The sequence below is a fragment of the Pantherophis guttatus genome, chromosome 5, assembly GCF_059756535.1.
Source record: "Pantherophis guttatus breed Tessera chromosome 5, ASM5975653v1, whole genome shotgun sequence".
In the NCBI taxonomy this organism is placed as follows: Eukaryota; Metazoa; Chordata; class Lepidosauria; order Squamata; family Colubridae; genus Pantherophis; species Pantherophis guttatus.
The window spans coordinates 53574034-53587435 of record NC_142067.1 but is presented as its reverse complement, the minus strand read 5'-3'; the positions used below and the strand labels follow the sequence as shown (position 1 = coordinate 53587435).

At 34.5% G+C, this 13402-nt stretch overlaps 1 protein-coding gene and 1 long non-coding RNA gene across 3 annotated transcripts in view; one reads left to right on the top strand and one right to left on the bottom strand.

The window, feature by feature from the left end:
• DOP1B (DOP1 leucine zipper like protein B) overlaps positions 1–13402 on the bottom strand; it is a 60932-nt gene that overhangs the window by 17278 nt on the left and 30252 nt on the right. For both annotated transcript variants that reach the window (XM_034440282.3, XM_034440330.3), the window contains exons 16-29: positions 12960–13112; positions 11497–11597; positions 11101–11291; positions 8719–10339; positions 7666–7777; positions 7250–7435; positions 6764–6883; positions 4087–4221; positions 3448–3503; positions 2889–2993; positions 2740–2806; positions 1956–2100; positions 801–880; positions 56–165 (exon numbers count right to left, since the gene is read on the bottom strand). In XM_034440282.3, coding sequence (XP_034296173.2) covers positions 56–165; positions 801–880; positions 1956–2100; positions 2740–2806; positions 2889–2993; positions 3448–3503; positions 4087–4221; positions 6764–6883; positions 7250–7435; positions 7666–7777; positions 8719–10339; positions 11101–11291; positions 11497–11597; positions 12960–13112 — 3182 coding nt within the window. The remainder of the gene's footprint in view (positions 1–55; positions 166–800; positions 881–1955; positions 2101–2739; positions 2807–2888; positions 2994–3447; positions 3504–4086; positions 4222–6763; positions 6884–7249; positions 7436–7665; positions 7778–8718; positions 10340–11100; positions 11292–11496; positions 11598–12959; positions 13113–13402) is intronic.
• LOC117679210 (uncharacterized) lies at positions 166–7084 on the top strand. The gene is made up of 3 exons (XR_015728211.1): positions 166–3536; positions 3620–3758; positions 6935–7084. It is a non-coding gene; the product is annotated as an uncharacterized LOC117679210 (long non-coding RNA).

The window sequence follows — 13402 nt, the reverse complement described above, 5'->3', positions numbered from 1 at the left end:
TGTACTTTATATAGTTACATATACATATATATAATCCAAGGACAAATGGAATTACCTGTGATTGCGTAAGTAAGGAAACACATAGTAGAGCAAGCGTGAGATTAATGGGACTGCTTTCTCTTTTTCATCACTTTGATAAACCATATCCAGGAGAGAAGCAAGTACCTACCAAAACAAACAGGACGTGTTTTTGGGTAGAAAAAAAAAGTATAGAAAATTCAGAATACCCTCAACTTCTATTGTGTGCTATTAGGCTTAATATATCACCTTGATTTTGCTGTGTCATACATTTGTACTGCAAGGTTCAGAAAAGTTAAGTATTTTATGCTTATCACTAGGGAGTTAGTAAAGATAAAGATTCCCCTCGCACATATGTGCTAATCATTCCCAACTCTAGGGGGCGATGCTCATCTCCGTTTCAAAGCCGAAGAGCCAGCGCTGTCCGAAGACATCTCCGTGGTCATGTGGCTGGCATGACTAAATGGCAAAGGACCACGGAACGCTGTTACCTTTCCACCAAAGGTGGTCCCTATTTTTCTACTTGCATTTTTTACTTGCTTTTGAACTGCTGGGTTGGCAGAAGCTGGGACAAGTAATGGGAGCTCACCCCGTTACACGGCACTAGGGATTTGAACCGCTGAACTTTTGACCTTTCAATCGACAAGCTCAGCATCTTAGCACTGAGCCACCGCGTGCAAAACCCACATCTGTGTTCACACAAGCACATATATGAAAAGCAACAGTTATAGAAGTGCTAACTGCTTTGCTAACAACTACAATAACAAAAACCTAAGACTCACCTCTGCAAGGAGAGTTAGAGCTTGAACACTGTATATTGATGGAGGAGAGGCAGACACAACAGATGATACTGTGGAATGATCTGTGGATGCAACGGCATTGGGTTTCCCTTTATTTTTTTTGTTTTAGAATATTTCTTTAAAAATTATATTAGTTACAATGTTGAAAAAGGTACATTTTTAAAGTGTAGTCTTGCCATACATGTTGATAATTTCCACAGGAAATGAAATAAATCTTACACAAACTGAAAATCCTTTTGTTGTCAAAGCATATATTACTAAATATATCACATTCAAAAATGTAAATAAATCCTGACTTCCTTTGCCTTTGTCTTCTTAATTTGCAACATGTTGCTAAACTCAGAACTTGTCTAGATAGGAGGGCTATATCAGATGATTTAGCCAACACAATTTCCTCTTAGGTGTATTCTCTTCAATTCATTTTTAGAGACTGGCTGAGACTCAGATGAGACACGTTTTTCAGCTTCTGAATCTGAATCATAACACTGATCCTAATAACTAAGAAAACATTATACTGAAATCAAGACTGTAGGTTTTACTTTATTGGTTATGTTCAGGTGAGGGTTGACAGTTATCTGTATGGACTGTTATAATTTTGAATGGTCTGCAAGCTACCTTGGAGACTTTTAAATCTTGATTCAAAATGACCTTTTAAGGCACGAGTAGTGGCAATTCTCATTAGAGGCTTTGCAGAAAGCAGATACCTTAAACCTGTATTTTATGACATGGGCAAAAAGATTCAGAGTAAATGAATAGACACCCTGAGAAAACTGGGCCTTGGAAAGTTATCAGGGATGTTTGAATTATGTGAAAAATATTTTAAGACTTTTAAATACTGGCTTACTCAATTTCAGGTAGTTTTGTGTCTGTTTCAATTCTCTCTCTCTCTCTCAGACATATTAATGACAGATGGTTCTGGGATTTTAAATGTTAAATATTTTTAAATAAATAACCTTTAAACTAATTTTTTTGCTTTTCTCCATTTTATGATTTAAAAAGTATACTGCAGGCAGTACTCTGGTATATTCTAATATCAAAAGTTACATTTCATCAAACATTTAGCTTAAGAGCTATATATGTTTAAAACTTGTGTTCCATATTTTGATTATTATTTAATGCAATTTCTGGTTTACTTACCATGCAGATTATTTTCCACATTGGGTTCTTCTAAAGAGATCTGAGACTGAGCTTTCACCTCTAGATTCCTGCTGAGCCAGCTAGTTTGTTCTAGAGAAGAAGCTGCAACATTTCCCACCGCTTCCAATATTTTCTGAGTTATATCCTGAAAGGCAAACAGACTGTGAAAGAAACGCAATCCATACAAACAGATAATAGGCAATGGTGGAAAAAAACAACAACTTTTCCTTCCCTTGCATACAAGATTGCTGTTCTATTGTGAACTTCAATATTGACTGCTTGAGACAGTTATCTCAGAAGTGTGCACGATAGAGCCCACAGACAGCTTGCCAGGGCTTTGGAGACAAATCCGTGTACTGATTTACTAAATTCTGAAAATTCCAGTTAGTCATACAATTTAGATGTTGTCCAACTCTAAATGATTCTGGACAACTTATGTTAATAAAGAACAATGAAAAGATAAATTAATAAAAAACATTCAGAAGACTCTGAATTACAATAAAACAATCCACAGCTACCATTTTGCCTGAAGGCCTGGGAAAACAGACAAGTTTTCAATGACATTCTGAATGTGGGAACAATTCAATGAAGATTTTTTTAAAGCAACTATTTTAGCTTTTAGTAGTTTAATCTCATCTGTAGCAGGAGAGATTAATTACTGATCTTTCATACACTTTTAAGTTGCTTGCCAAATTTTCTGCATGGTTAAAAAATGACATACTATTTTACACAAGTACAGAGCTCCAAATCCAAATGCAGAGATTCAAAAGATGCTGGGGAATACCTGCAAGTCTTTTTGATTCTTTTTATTCTCCTGGTTTGGAGTTCTCGTCACAAAGTCATTCAGAGTACTGCAGAAAAATAAACTAAACTCAGGAAAATGATCATTTGTGATTATTAGACTATGTACCAAAATGATTGCTACTGTCATACCTGAGAAGCAAAAAATGACCAGGTGGTGCTAAATTCAATTGCACAGATTCCTTCAACACTCCTAATAATGACTGGAAGTTCTCCTGCAGGGCTGAAACTGGAAGCCTGAGAGTGGGAGGATTATATTTCAGTTAGAAAATATTGAGTATACAGATTTACAAAAAAGGTTATTAGAAAACCCCTATGTTTAACTCTTATGGTTATGAGTTACAAATAATGCATATGTATGTATGCAGGTATGTGTATCTCCAAAGCATTGAAGTACACAAGTTTTGTCAGTGCTTCTTTTTAATACAATTGTTATGTAAATGATGACTTTTTTAAATTTATTTTTTTCTAGAATAACAGTCTAAGATGCTACACTGCAAGGTAATAAATCATAATAAGAAATTTAATGGAGATTATATCTTAACATGTTTGCAGCTATTTTAACTGAAATATTTTTGTGTCCTTGCAGTATCAGGAATAAAAATTAAATAGGAGGGAATAGACATACTTTATGTATATAAAAAACCCAAAGGTGTCAATAGTTGGAATATATTCGAGGAAGACTATTTACCTTTGAATGAAAGCATTGCAGAATTGGAGCACTGGTATATCCACTAGGACAGATTTCTGGGAAAGAAAATATAGTGCATTATACTACAGGTAGTCCTCGATTTATGACCATTTGTATAGTGACTGTTCAAGTTACAATGACATTGAAAAAAGGACGTATGACTATTTTTCAGAGTTATGACAGTTGCAGCATCTCCATGGTCACATGATCAAAATTCGGGCACTTGGCAACTGGTATCTAGTTATGACAGCTGCACTGTCCCAGGGTCATATGATCACCATCTGTAATCTTCCCAGGTGGCTTCTGACAAGGTAAGTCAACAGGGGAAGCCAGATTCATTTGATTCAGTGAACAACTGTAGTGATTCCCTTAACAACTGTGGCAAAAGTGGCCATAAAATGGGGCAAAATCATTTAATAATTGCGTTGCTTAGCAATAGATATGTTTGACTTGTGATTTATAAGTTGAGAACTATCTGTATAAATTGTCTGTATAAACACTAGCAGTTAACACTTAAAACTTAAGAAATGTAGCTTTTAATGAAAAAGCTTGTTTTCTCTGCCTGCATAAAAAAAACCCAAGTAAATATTATTTCATCAATTTAGATTAGTTACACTGTTCCATTAAATATACTTTTACCTCTTCGCCTTTAATTTGAGAAGGTTTCTTTACAACTTCTTTTATTAGCTGCAGTATAATGTCAGTCTTCAGAGTGCTGAGAGCACAAACAAGATCAACCAATATTAGCTGTAATGCATTAGCTTTAGGAGGCATCTGAAAGAAAAAAAAATCAAAGAAAGTATTACTTATTTTTTTTTTAGAATTAACTAGACGAATGAGAAACATTCAACACACAAGCCACATTGGACCTTCCCAGAAGTCTCATGCATACAGTTCTCGTGTTTTTGTCCATGAAGTCTTCTCCATACTCCACCTCAATCCCCAGGAACTTCATCTTAAAGGCATTAATATTAGTTTGCCAGAGAATAGTGGTTTGGAAGGAACATTTTTATATTTCAATTTCATATCATTCAATTTTATATACACTGAGACCAACACAGTGAGACCATATGGACCAAGACAAATTCCTTGTGTGTCTGATCACGCTTGGCCAATAAAATATTCTATTCTATTCTATTCTATTCTATTCTATTCTATTCTATTCTATTCTATTCTATTCTATTCTATTCTATTCTATTCTATTCTATTATTCTATTCTTCTATTATTACGTGTGACTTCCTAAAAGTAACAGATCGGATGAAGCGGGTTCTACAGAAATGGAATTCAATGGTATTTCTAACAGAAAGTAAGGAAGAAAACATGATTAACAAATGTTTGCTTTATAATTTGGAGTACTTTCATTTTATTAAGCATGGTTCATGGAAGCCAGGCTCAATGTGTCTTTTGAACAACTGGAGTAAATGAATACTCACTAATTAGAAACATTAAAATACAAGTACTTTCAGTACTTAAAGCTAAAATTTACTGATGAGCATCTACCAAGTTATGTAACTCATAATACATCAAGCAGTTTAATGCATAGCCCCTGTTTGTATGAGAAAGTGTGATTAACATTGTAAGCCACCGAGAGCTTCCTTGCAGCATGATGGTGGCAAATTTAATGAAAAAATAACAGAGTGAATAGGAATATTTTGTGTTGAAAGTTGACTACGGAGTGTTACAGAAGTGGTATATGAGGAAAGTAAAGCATGTGTAAAAACAGGTATAACACTTAATGAATGGCTCAGAAGTAAGCAGGGATAAAAATGTCCCCTTGGCTGTTTAATGTCTTTAAATATAAAATATATACTTCTGGTGATAGAGTATGGTGATAGAGTATGGCTGAGGATGTGAATATATGTGTACTTTTCTATGCAGCTAATGCTGTGTTGTTGCCTCAGAACTCAAAAGAATGTTGCAGTGAATGTTAAATTACATAATGCAAGAAGAAGGTAGATCTGACAAAAGAACTTTCAGTACAAAATAAAGTGGTATTTGACAAGTAAACTTGATGGAACAATTGTTAAAATATATTTAAATGGCAACAAACTACAGCAAGTGAACGAAGACTTATATTTTAGTAGAATTTACTAAAGATGGAAAAATGTATGAATAAATTTTAAGACATTTAAGTGCTGCTAAAAAGATAATAGGTAGTATGCAAGGAACGAATATTTATCATAACAACTGAAAATGTCTGTATATAAAAGTGTGCTTGTGCCCACTTGATTATGTGGGAAGCAGAACTGGATATGTCTGGAGAAAATAAAATTACTTGAAAAAATGAAGCATTTAAGAAGTATGTAGATAAAACAAGACAGACAGAATCAAGACTTTTAAAATTTTAAATATTTTTTAGTATTTATATATTCAATTTTAAATTGGTTTTAAAAGTTTGGGGTTTTAAATTTGTCGGGGCCAAAATTATTTAATTTGATTTTATTCTATTTTTTAAATTTTGTATTGTATGTGTTTTTATTGTTTGGCTGTGCACCGCCCTGAGTCCTTCGGGAGTAGGGCGGTATAGAAATCTAATAAATAAATAAATAAATAAATAAATAAAGACTTAATGGCTGATGTTGGTTTCCTCACCTAATGACTGCAATTGGGATTGGCAATTATCGCTAAGTCATGAGGTCATTAAACATCATACAATTGGGCCAGACTTATGACATCAGGTCTGCTGCATTTGTTAAATAAATCACTGCAGGTTGTTAAATATGACGTCACCTGACTGTGACTTACAACTTACTGCCAGCTTCTCCATTGACTTTGCTTGTTGGAAGCCAAGTGGAAAACTCAAAAATGGCACCTGTGTGACCACAGGGATGATACAACAGTCATATGTTTGTAAAACTACTTTTTTGAAGTTTGAAAAATTGTTAATCAGTCGTTAACCGAGGACTAGCTCTATATCAACACTGAAGGAGTAGCAAATTGCAAAAGAAATACAGGAAGGAAGGAAGAGTGAATAGGTTAAAAAGAATGGAAAGACCAAGGGAGTTGTCTGACATAAAGTAGATCAGATTCTGAAAAAGAAGTGAGAAATTAAAAGAAACAAAGGCATTTTATAAAGCACTGTGTAGATATGGTAAAAATAAGGATAATCTGTAAAGATAGAAAGAAATATATTTGGTGTAATCTACCTTAACTTTGCATGCATTCAGTTTCTTCGGATGCTATTTGCTAAACCCTTTATGTGGATGGCATAACACTGTTTACCTCTAAAGGGATTATGTATTTGTATGCATGGATGTAATGGGTCTAGCTTAATCTTGGCAATGGAATGATTCACTGGTATTTTGCATTTTTTACCTTTGTTTGATATTTATGAGGTTTTTTACTGCTCCAAACTGCTGCTGTTGCAGCTATTAGTTGCACACCAAGTTGTCCAGTGAGGGGATTCAAGAAGTCTAGGATTTTATTCTTTAATATCTGTTTAAGAAAATAAAAGAATAAACTAATGATATTTTTGTTCCTTTATAGACAAATGCTTGTTTGAATATTGCCAGGATTCTGATCCTGAACTGGATGAAATTGCAGTGAACAAAGCTATGGTTTAACTTTCTGACTGTTGAAAAAAAGAAGTATCTGCTTTTATTTATGCAATTAATATTAGAAAAATAAAACTGGAAATATAATTGTTCAATTTAAGTTATTTTACACTAAAGTTTTAAGTTTAACTTTTAGAAAAGCTGTTAATCACTTCCACACTATCTGTAAAAAATTCCACATTAGAAAATATTATCCCATTATGCTCCAATCCCACCTATAGATTAAAGTTTATAGAAACATTCATACTTTTGTTGCTTTGAAATAAATTGATGAACAGCCTTTTACGCCTAGGAAATCAGACGGTCTTTTTTGAGAATCTTCCTTTTTAATGACATTCCAGAGGAGAGACATGGTGTTAATGATTTGAGGAAGCTCTTCCAAAATGGCATTCCTAGCATTTTTTAGACTTGTTGGATCAGCATTAAAACGTGACTAGAAGAAAAAAAATCAGTAATATAAAAAAAATGAGCAAGGTTTTTATTAATTACATGTCTCAAAATTTTTGACACCAAATATACACATGTCCTTAAAATTTACGAAGTGAGATCACTGATCATTTTGAGATGAATCAAATGAATCAATATTCAAAGAAACAAACCTTCATTAGATTTTCTTCATCATTCTTGCTCTCCCATAAGAATGAGTTGGTTGCATACACATACCTTTTTGGTTTGGTTTGGATGATCCAGAAGACAAAAATGGCCAATAGTTGTAAGTCCTTCCAAAAGAGTTAAAGGATAATCTGGTGTAATGTTCTCCCTTTTATAATTTATGCTTTAGGAAAGAAAGTTTCAATAAGTAACTGTCCATTAGCCATACATTTTTATTCACTCTTTTCTCAAAGAGAATATATGTTATGGCTATTTAGCCAAGAATATTTTATCCATAAAAACAAACATGAAATCTACCAAAGATAAAAGAAATGATACTTTTTCCTCATCTACGTGCTCCTTTTGATACAACCACTTAATTCAGGAAAGGAACTATGCAATGGTAAAGCATATGCTTTATAGGTCAAAGGATCTCAATACCAAAATGACAATTGAACCAATTGAGCGTTGGTGGCGCAGTGGACTAAAGTGCTGTTAAGTAGCACTTAGCTGCCAGCTGCCTGCAATTACTGCATGTTCAAATCTCACCAGGCTCAAGGTTGACTCAGCCTTCCATCCTTCCGAGGTAGGTAAAATGAGGACCCGGATTGTAGGGGCAATAAGATAACTTTGTATAAAGTTTGGGGGGTGGGGGGGTGAAAGCCCTACTAAGCAGGTATATACAAAAGTATGAAGGCTATTTCTTAACGCATTGTAAGCCGCCCTGAGTCTCTGGAGAAGGGCGGCATATAAATCAAACCAATAAATAAATAAATAAATTCCTGATACCTCAAGTTTAATCATTAGCAAAAACTCTACATGAGCATTAATTGCCACTAGTCACCCTAGATCAGTGTTTCTCAACCTTGGTAGCTTGAAGATGGGTAGACTTCAACTCCCAGAATCCCCCAGCCAGCAGCGCTGCCCTAGATGATAATGTGCTAGAAACATAATATTCTGAGCAAATATACAAACATATTCCTACATCTTATATTATTCTTTTCCACAGAAAAAAAATCAGGAACACTGTAAACATGAACATTTTACTTCAAAAATGTAAAGTACTTCATCCAAGCAAAAGCCTAAAGTAGCAAAACATAAAGATTACAAGTAGGTATTGCCTACCTTGCTGACATTTTAGTTGACATCTTCAGCACTTCATGCTCATATTGATTGACAAGCTCATCCAGATTCTTGCATATCTGTACAATAAATGGGGCTACTGTCCATCCTAACGATTTTCCAAAGTATGGCAAAGAATATGTAACCAAACCGACCCAAGATGGATGCATGCCATAGCCATATTCTGGCTCCAAGCCTCGAACTACTGCAGACACAAATAAACCTTGAGAAGTTATAGGGTGTGGATGCACATATTGCACAGCACTGATGGCTTCCTGAAAACTAAGAGCCCTCTGCCATTCCTTAGATAGGGCTGGCTGATTTTCCTGTTCCTCTTGAGTCTGCCCAAGATGGTGCTCCAACACTATTAACACTTGCAGAAGTTTAAGTAATTCGATTTGTAAAGGCTGTTCACTCCAAATCTGATCATGACCAAAATTGATAAGACTTTCCTCAAGGATATAGTGTTCACTTAAACCATTAGTCTTATTAGCTAACATACATTCATAGCATTTCTGACTAATATACATAGAAGCAGAGACAGAAAGGAGGACAAACTCTTGAATTTTGCATCTTCCAAGCAAGTTGCGTATGAATTCTATATTCTTGTTCTCTGTTGATTTGGCCATTGTTGTTAGTTGAGTCACCATTCTAATCAATACTTCAACACTTTTCACTTGGACATCTCTATTGCCAAGCACATCTTTGTGAGTCACCTTCAAATAACAGGGATAATAAGAACGCAGGAAACTTAAACACAGATACATTAACAATTCTATTAATAATGAATGGGGACACATTGTTGGCGACTGAATTTGAAGTTTTCCATAGAAGCTCTGTCCCACAAGTGATTCCTGGTGGCGAGCTAAAAGATTGTAGATTAAATTCAAATGAGCTGTGGAACTTGTATCCATGCTAGTGCTTGCTACAGCTTCAATAAACTCTTTAGGATTTGTTTTAAGCACTCCTTCAAGCACAGAAAATGCATACAGAACCCTTTTTGAATCATATGGTTGTATGTATAAGAGAACATGTTTAAAGAGAGCTTCAACCATCTCCTGTTTTTCTTTCTGTTGCTTTAGTAATCTAGTTGTTATAAGTGCTTGAAGTTCCAAATCCATTTCATCATCACTTGAGAGCGATTCTGATGCCCGGGTTCTATCAGAATCGGTACGTACTAAATTTATCACAGCACTTGATTTTGAACTATCAGCAGGATAAACATTAGAAGAACCAGTATGTTTCATACTGTTTCTGCCATCTGCTGAGGCACTATTATTCCCCTCATGGATCAGATCTTGCTGTTCAAGAGAAGGTGAAAATGATGAAGTATTATCACTGTCCAAAGGCCCGGTACTGGTATCGGCAGATTCAGTGTGTTCACTCTCATCTTTGCCCATTTCAAGTACTAATTCAGCATACAGAGAAGGTTTGTTCACAGAGAGTTCATTTTTTAATAGAGATTTCTCTGGGTCTTTTTCAACTTCAGCCCATATAGCTTCTCTATCCACAACTGTGAATTGGCTCTGTGGCAAAGTTTCTTCAGAACTGCTTTCACACAGATCTCGAGACTTCACTGATTCCTGGAAGATGGTCTTCTTTGTATACCAGAGATATATGTCTTCTAAAAAGAACATAAGAGTTTAAAATAAGTATGTTTTATAAACACATGCATATACATACACAAACACTCATATAGCAGCAATGCAAAAGGAAAATACCATGCTAAGGAGGACAGAGACTGAAAACAGAATTACCACTATCATAATGCTTTTCATATATATTGTGTAGACACACACATACACAGTTACTTTGTCAAATCTGAAATGTGTAATTGTAACTTTTTGAATTATTTTATGGGATGCAGCTTATTATTAAGGACTTGCAGCATTTTCATTTCAAGAAAATTAAAGGTTGGGGGGTTTTTTTTGCTCTCTTTAGGAAAAAAATACTAATGGTGACACCGACAATGCTTTTTAAAAATTATAAATAATAAGTTGATTTAAGTGAGGTCAATTATTCTTTTCTAATAAAACTTTGTAATCCAATAAGGTGAACTCAGTACATTTAGGAGACAAAATAAGCTATAACAGTCTATACACCAAACAATTGCAATAGCCAATAAACTAAAATAACTTGAAAAAGAATTAAATTAGTTATCATGAGGACAGATCTATAAATAATATTATCTGTGCTTGTTAAATAAAATTCTAGGTCAAAGAAAACATCCCATTAAATACAGTTATTGGCAGAGAGAAGCAAAAGGAGAACTACTGTTTGTATTCTTTCCAGGTGTACCTGAATGATCATCTTGGGAAAGAGACATTCTAGGCTACATGGTATCTTGATCTGATCCAATAAGAGTTTTTCTAAATACAATCTTACCTGCTGAGTTTTTCTGCTTGATACAGTGAAGGGAGACACGTTGTGTCTTGGGATGTAATAAAAGCAGAAGAGCGGGTTCAAGAATTCTTGTAACATCATTAAGCGAGAGTGCTCGTATCAACCAACCCTGTGCTGCAGCACTAATTGCTCCATCTGAATAATTCAGACTATCCAGGACAACAAACAGGGATCTACAGAAAAAAATTAATAGAAGACAGAATTATTGAAACAATGATAATGTACTGAGAAGACTACAACACAGCGTACAAAAACCCGATACTGTAATAATGAAATGAAAATAAACATCCTTGTGCATGAGATTATATCAGTAGTCTATTTCCATTATACTGGTTACATTAAAGTTTTTTAAAATATACCAATTCAAAATAGTTATACCTATCAAAAGATCGGCTGTGGGATGTAGTTCTACTGCCCTGAATTTCTCTAGTCAAATGCCACATGATGGAGAATCTGAACAGTGCTTCCAGTCTCATACACTTGCAGGAAAGAAACCCAGAATAAAAGAAAAATTAGTTAAATGTACTATATATAAATACACATATTTCTATCATTCAAACCTGCAAACATTCATGATAATTAAGGAACATGGAAATAATTTGCTGATATGAGAAGCAGTAATATTTATTATACTTATAACTTACTGTATATGCTGTTTTCTATATGTAGCTAAAGAAGTCACTATTTACAATTCCATAAAAATTAAAACGGAAATTAATGTATTTTTAGAAAATATCAAATTTAAAACAACAGCAGTCAAACTAGCAATTCTTCTTCAATCTTTGCCGATCACAGAAATGAGACTTAGGAAGAAAGCGTTATTAGCATCAGGAATGATTGAGTGTATTATTTCTTCACTTTTCAACAATTTTTATAAGTAAACAATTTTAAACAGGTTTAATTTTAATTTTTTGTGAACTATAGTTCACTTCATCAGATACATGAAGTGGTTAAACTGATACATGTTTTAAACTGGGATGATGACGTGGGAAAGTGAGGGAGGGAAAGATAGGCTGATTATACAGATGCAGGTTAGACACAGATCACATGTACCTTATCAATTAACAATGTAGAACAGGGGTGTCAAACTCAATTTCATTGAGGGATGCATCAGGATTGTGTTTGACCTTGGGGGGGGGGAAGCTTGACGTCACTTGTGTTGGGGGTACCTGTGGTGGCCTGAGTGCTCTGCCAGCGAAAACAGAGCTTGGGAGGGTTGTTTGCTGGCAGAGGCACCATGGGCCAGTCCTTTGCTGTTTCCAGGGTGGCCCTGCGGGCCAGATCTAAGTACCCCAAGGGCCGGATCTGGCCCCTGGGACTTGAGTTTGACACCCCTGATGTAGTATGTTAAAAAGCCATTGTGTTGAGACTTTTTGAAATACCCTGATATGTGAGTTCAGCAATGTCTTACTTGACTGTGGTGTTAAAGCATCTTTTTTCCAAAATGTTACTTTGAGATCTGTGATATAATATCCTAGGGAGTTAAAATGCTCTAGAATTACTTTATCCTTGTTTTTCTGATGTCAAACTTTTAATTATTTCCAATATTTATGCTGTTTTGTTCATCACATATTTTCCACAACTATGCATACGATTATGATGGAATTTCCTCAATACATAGCACTATATTTAAGTATGTATATTTTCTATAATAGTGGTATATAACTTAAAGACCTCAAAATACTGCTGAATTCTAATTTTACATAACATAAATTATAATTATTCATATGTCATGGAGAATTTTTACTACTTTGAAGTTCGACCCTGGCATACTGTTCAAGAAGCCCAAATAAAACTGTGATGAGTTGATTTAGACAGGATTGTAAAACACAAAACCTTACTTTATCATGATCCAGTAATGCATGACAGATAATATCTTCACAGATATTAGCAGATGGAGCTAGACAATGCAGACGGTAGAACAGTTCAACGCAGGTATTGTGATGCTCTCGTGTCTCTTTGCTTAGCTGATTCCAAAGCACTTGAGCAACTCTCTGATGTAATTTAAAAAAAAAATCAAATTATCCATTTTAGAAAGATTTAACACATGATAAAGAAAGTTCTATATTAATCAAAAACATATTGGTCTTAATTTTCATTAACTCTACATTAAATTGTATTACAATTGAATACAATACAATATCCATAGTTTCCCCTATGGATATATTGAGAAGTTTGAATGCTTTTCAGAATTAATATGGAAAGAAACAAGCTATTAACAACATTCTTTATGTTCTTGTTTTCTACTGCGGTTATTCACAGTTGCTTACTATCTTCAATCCTG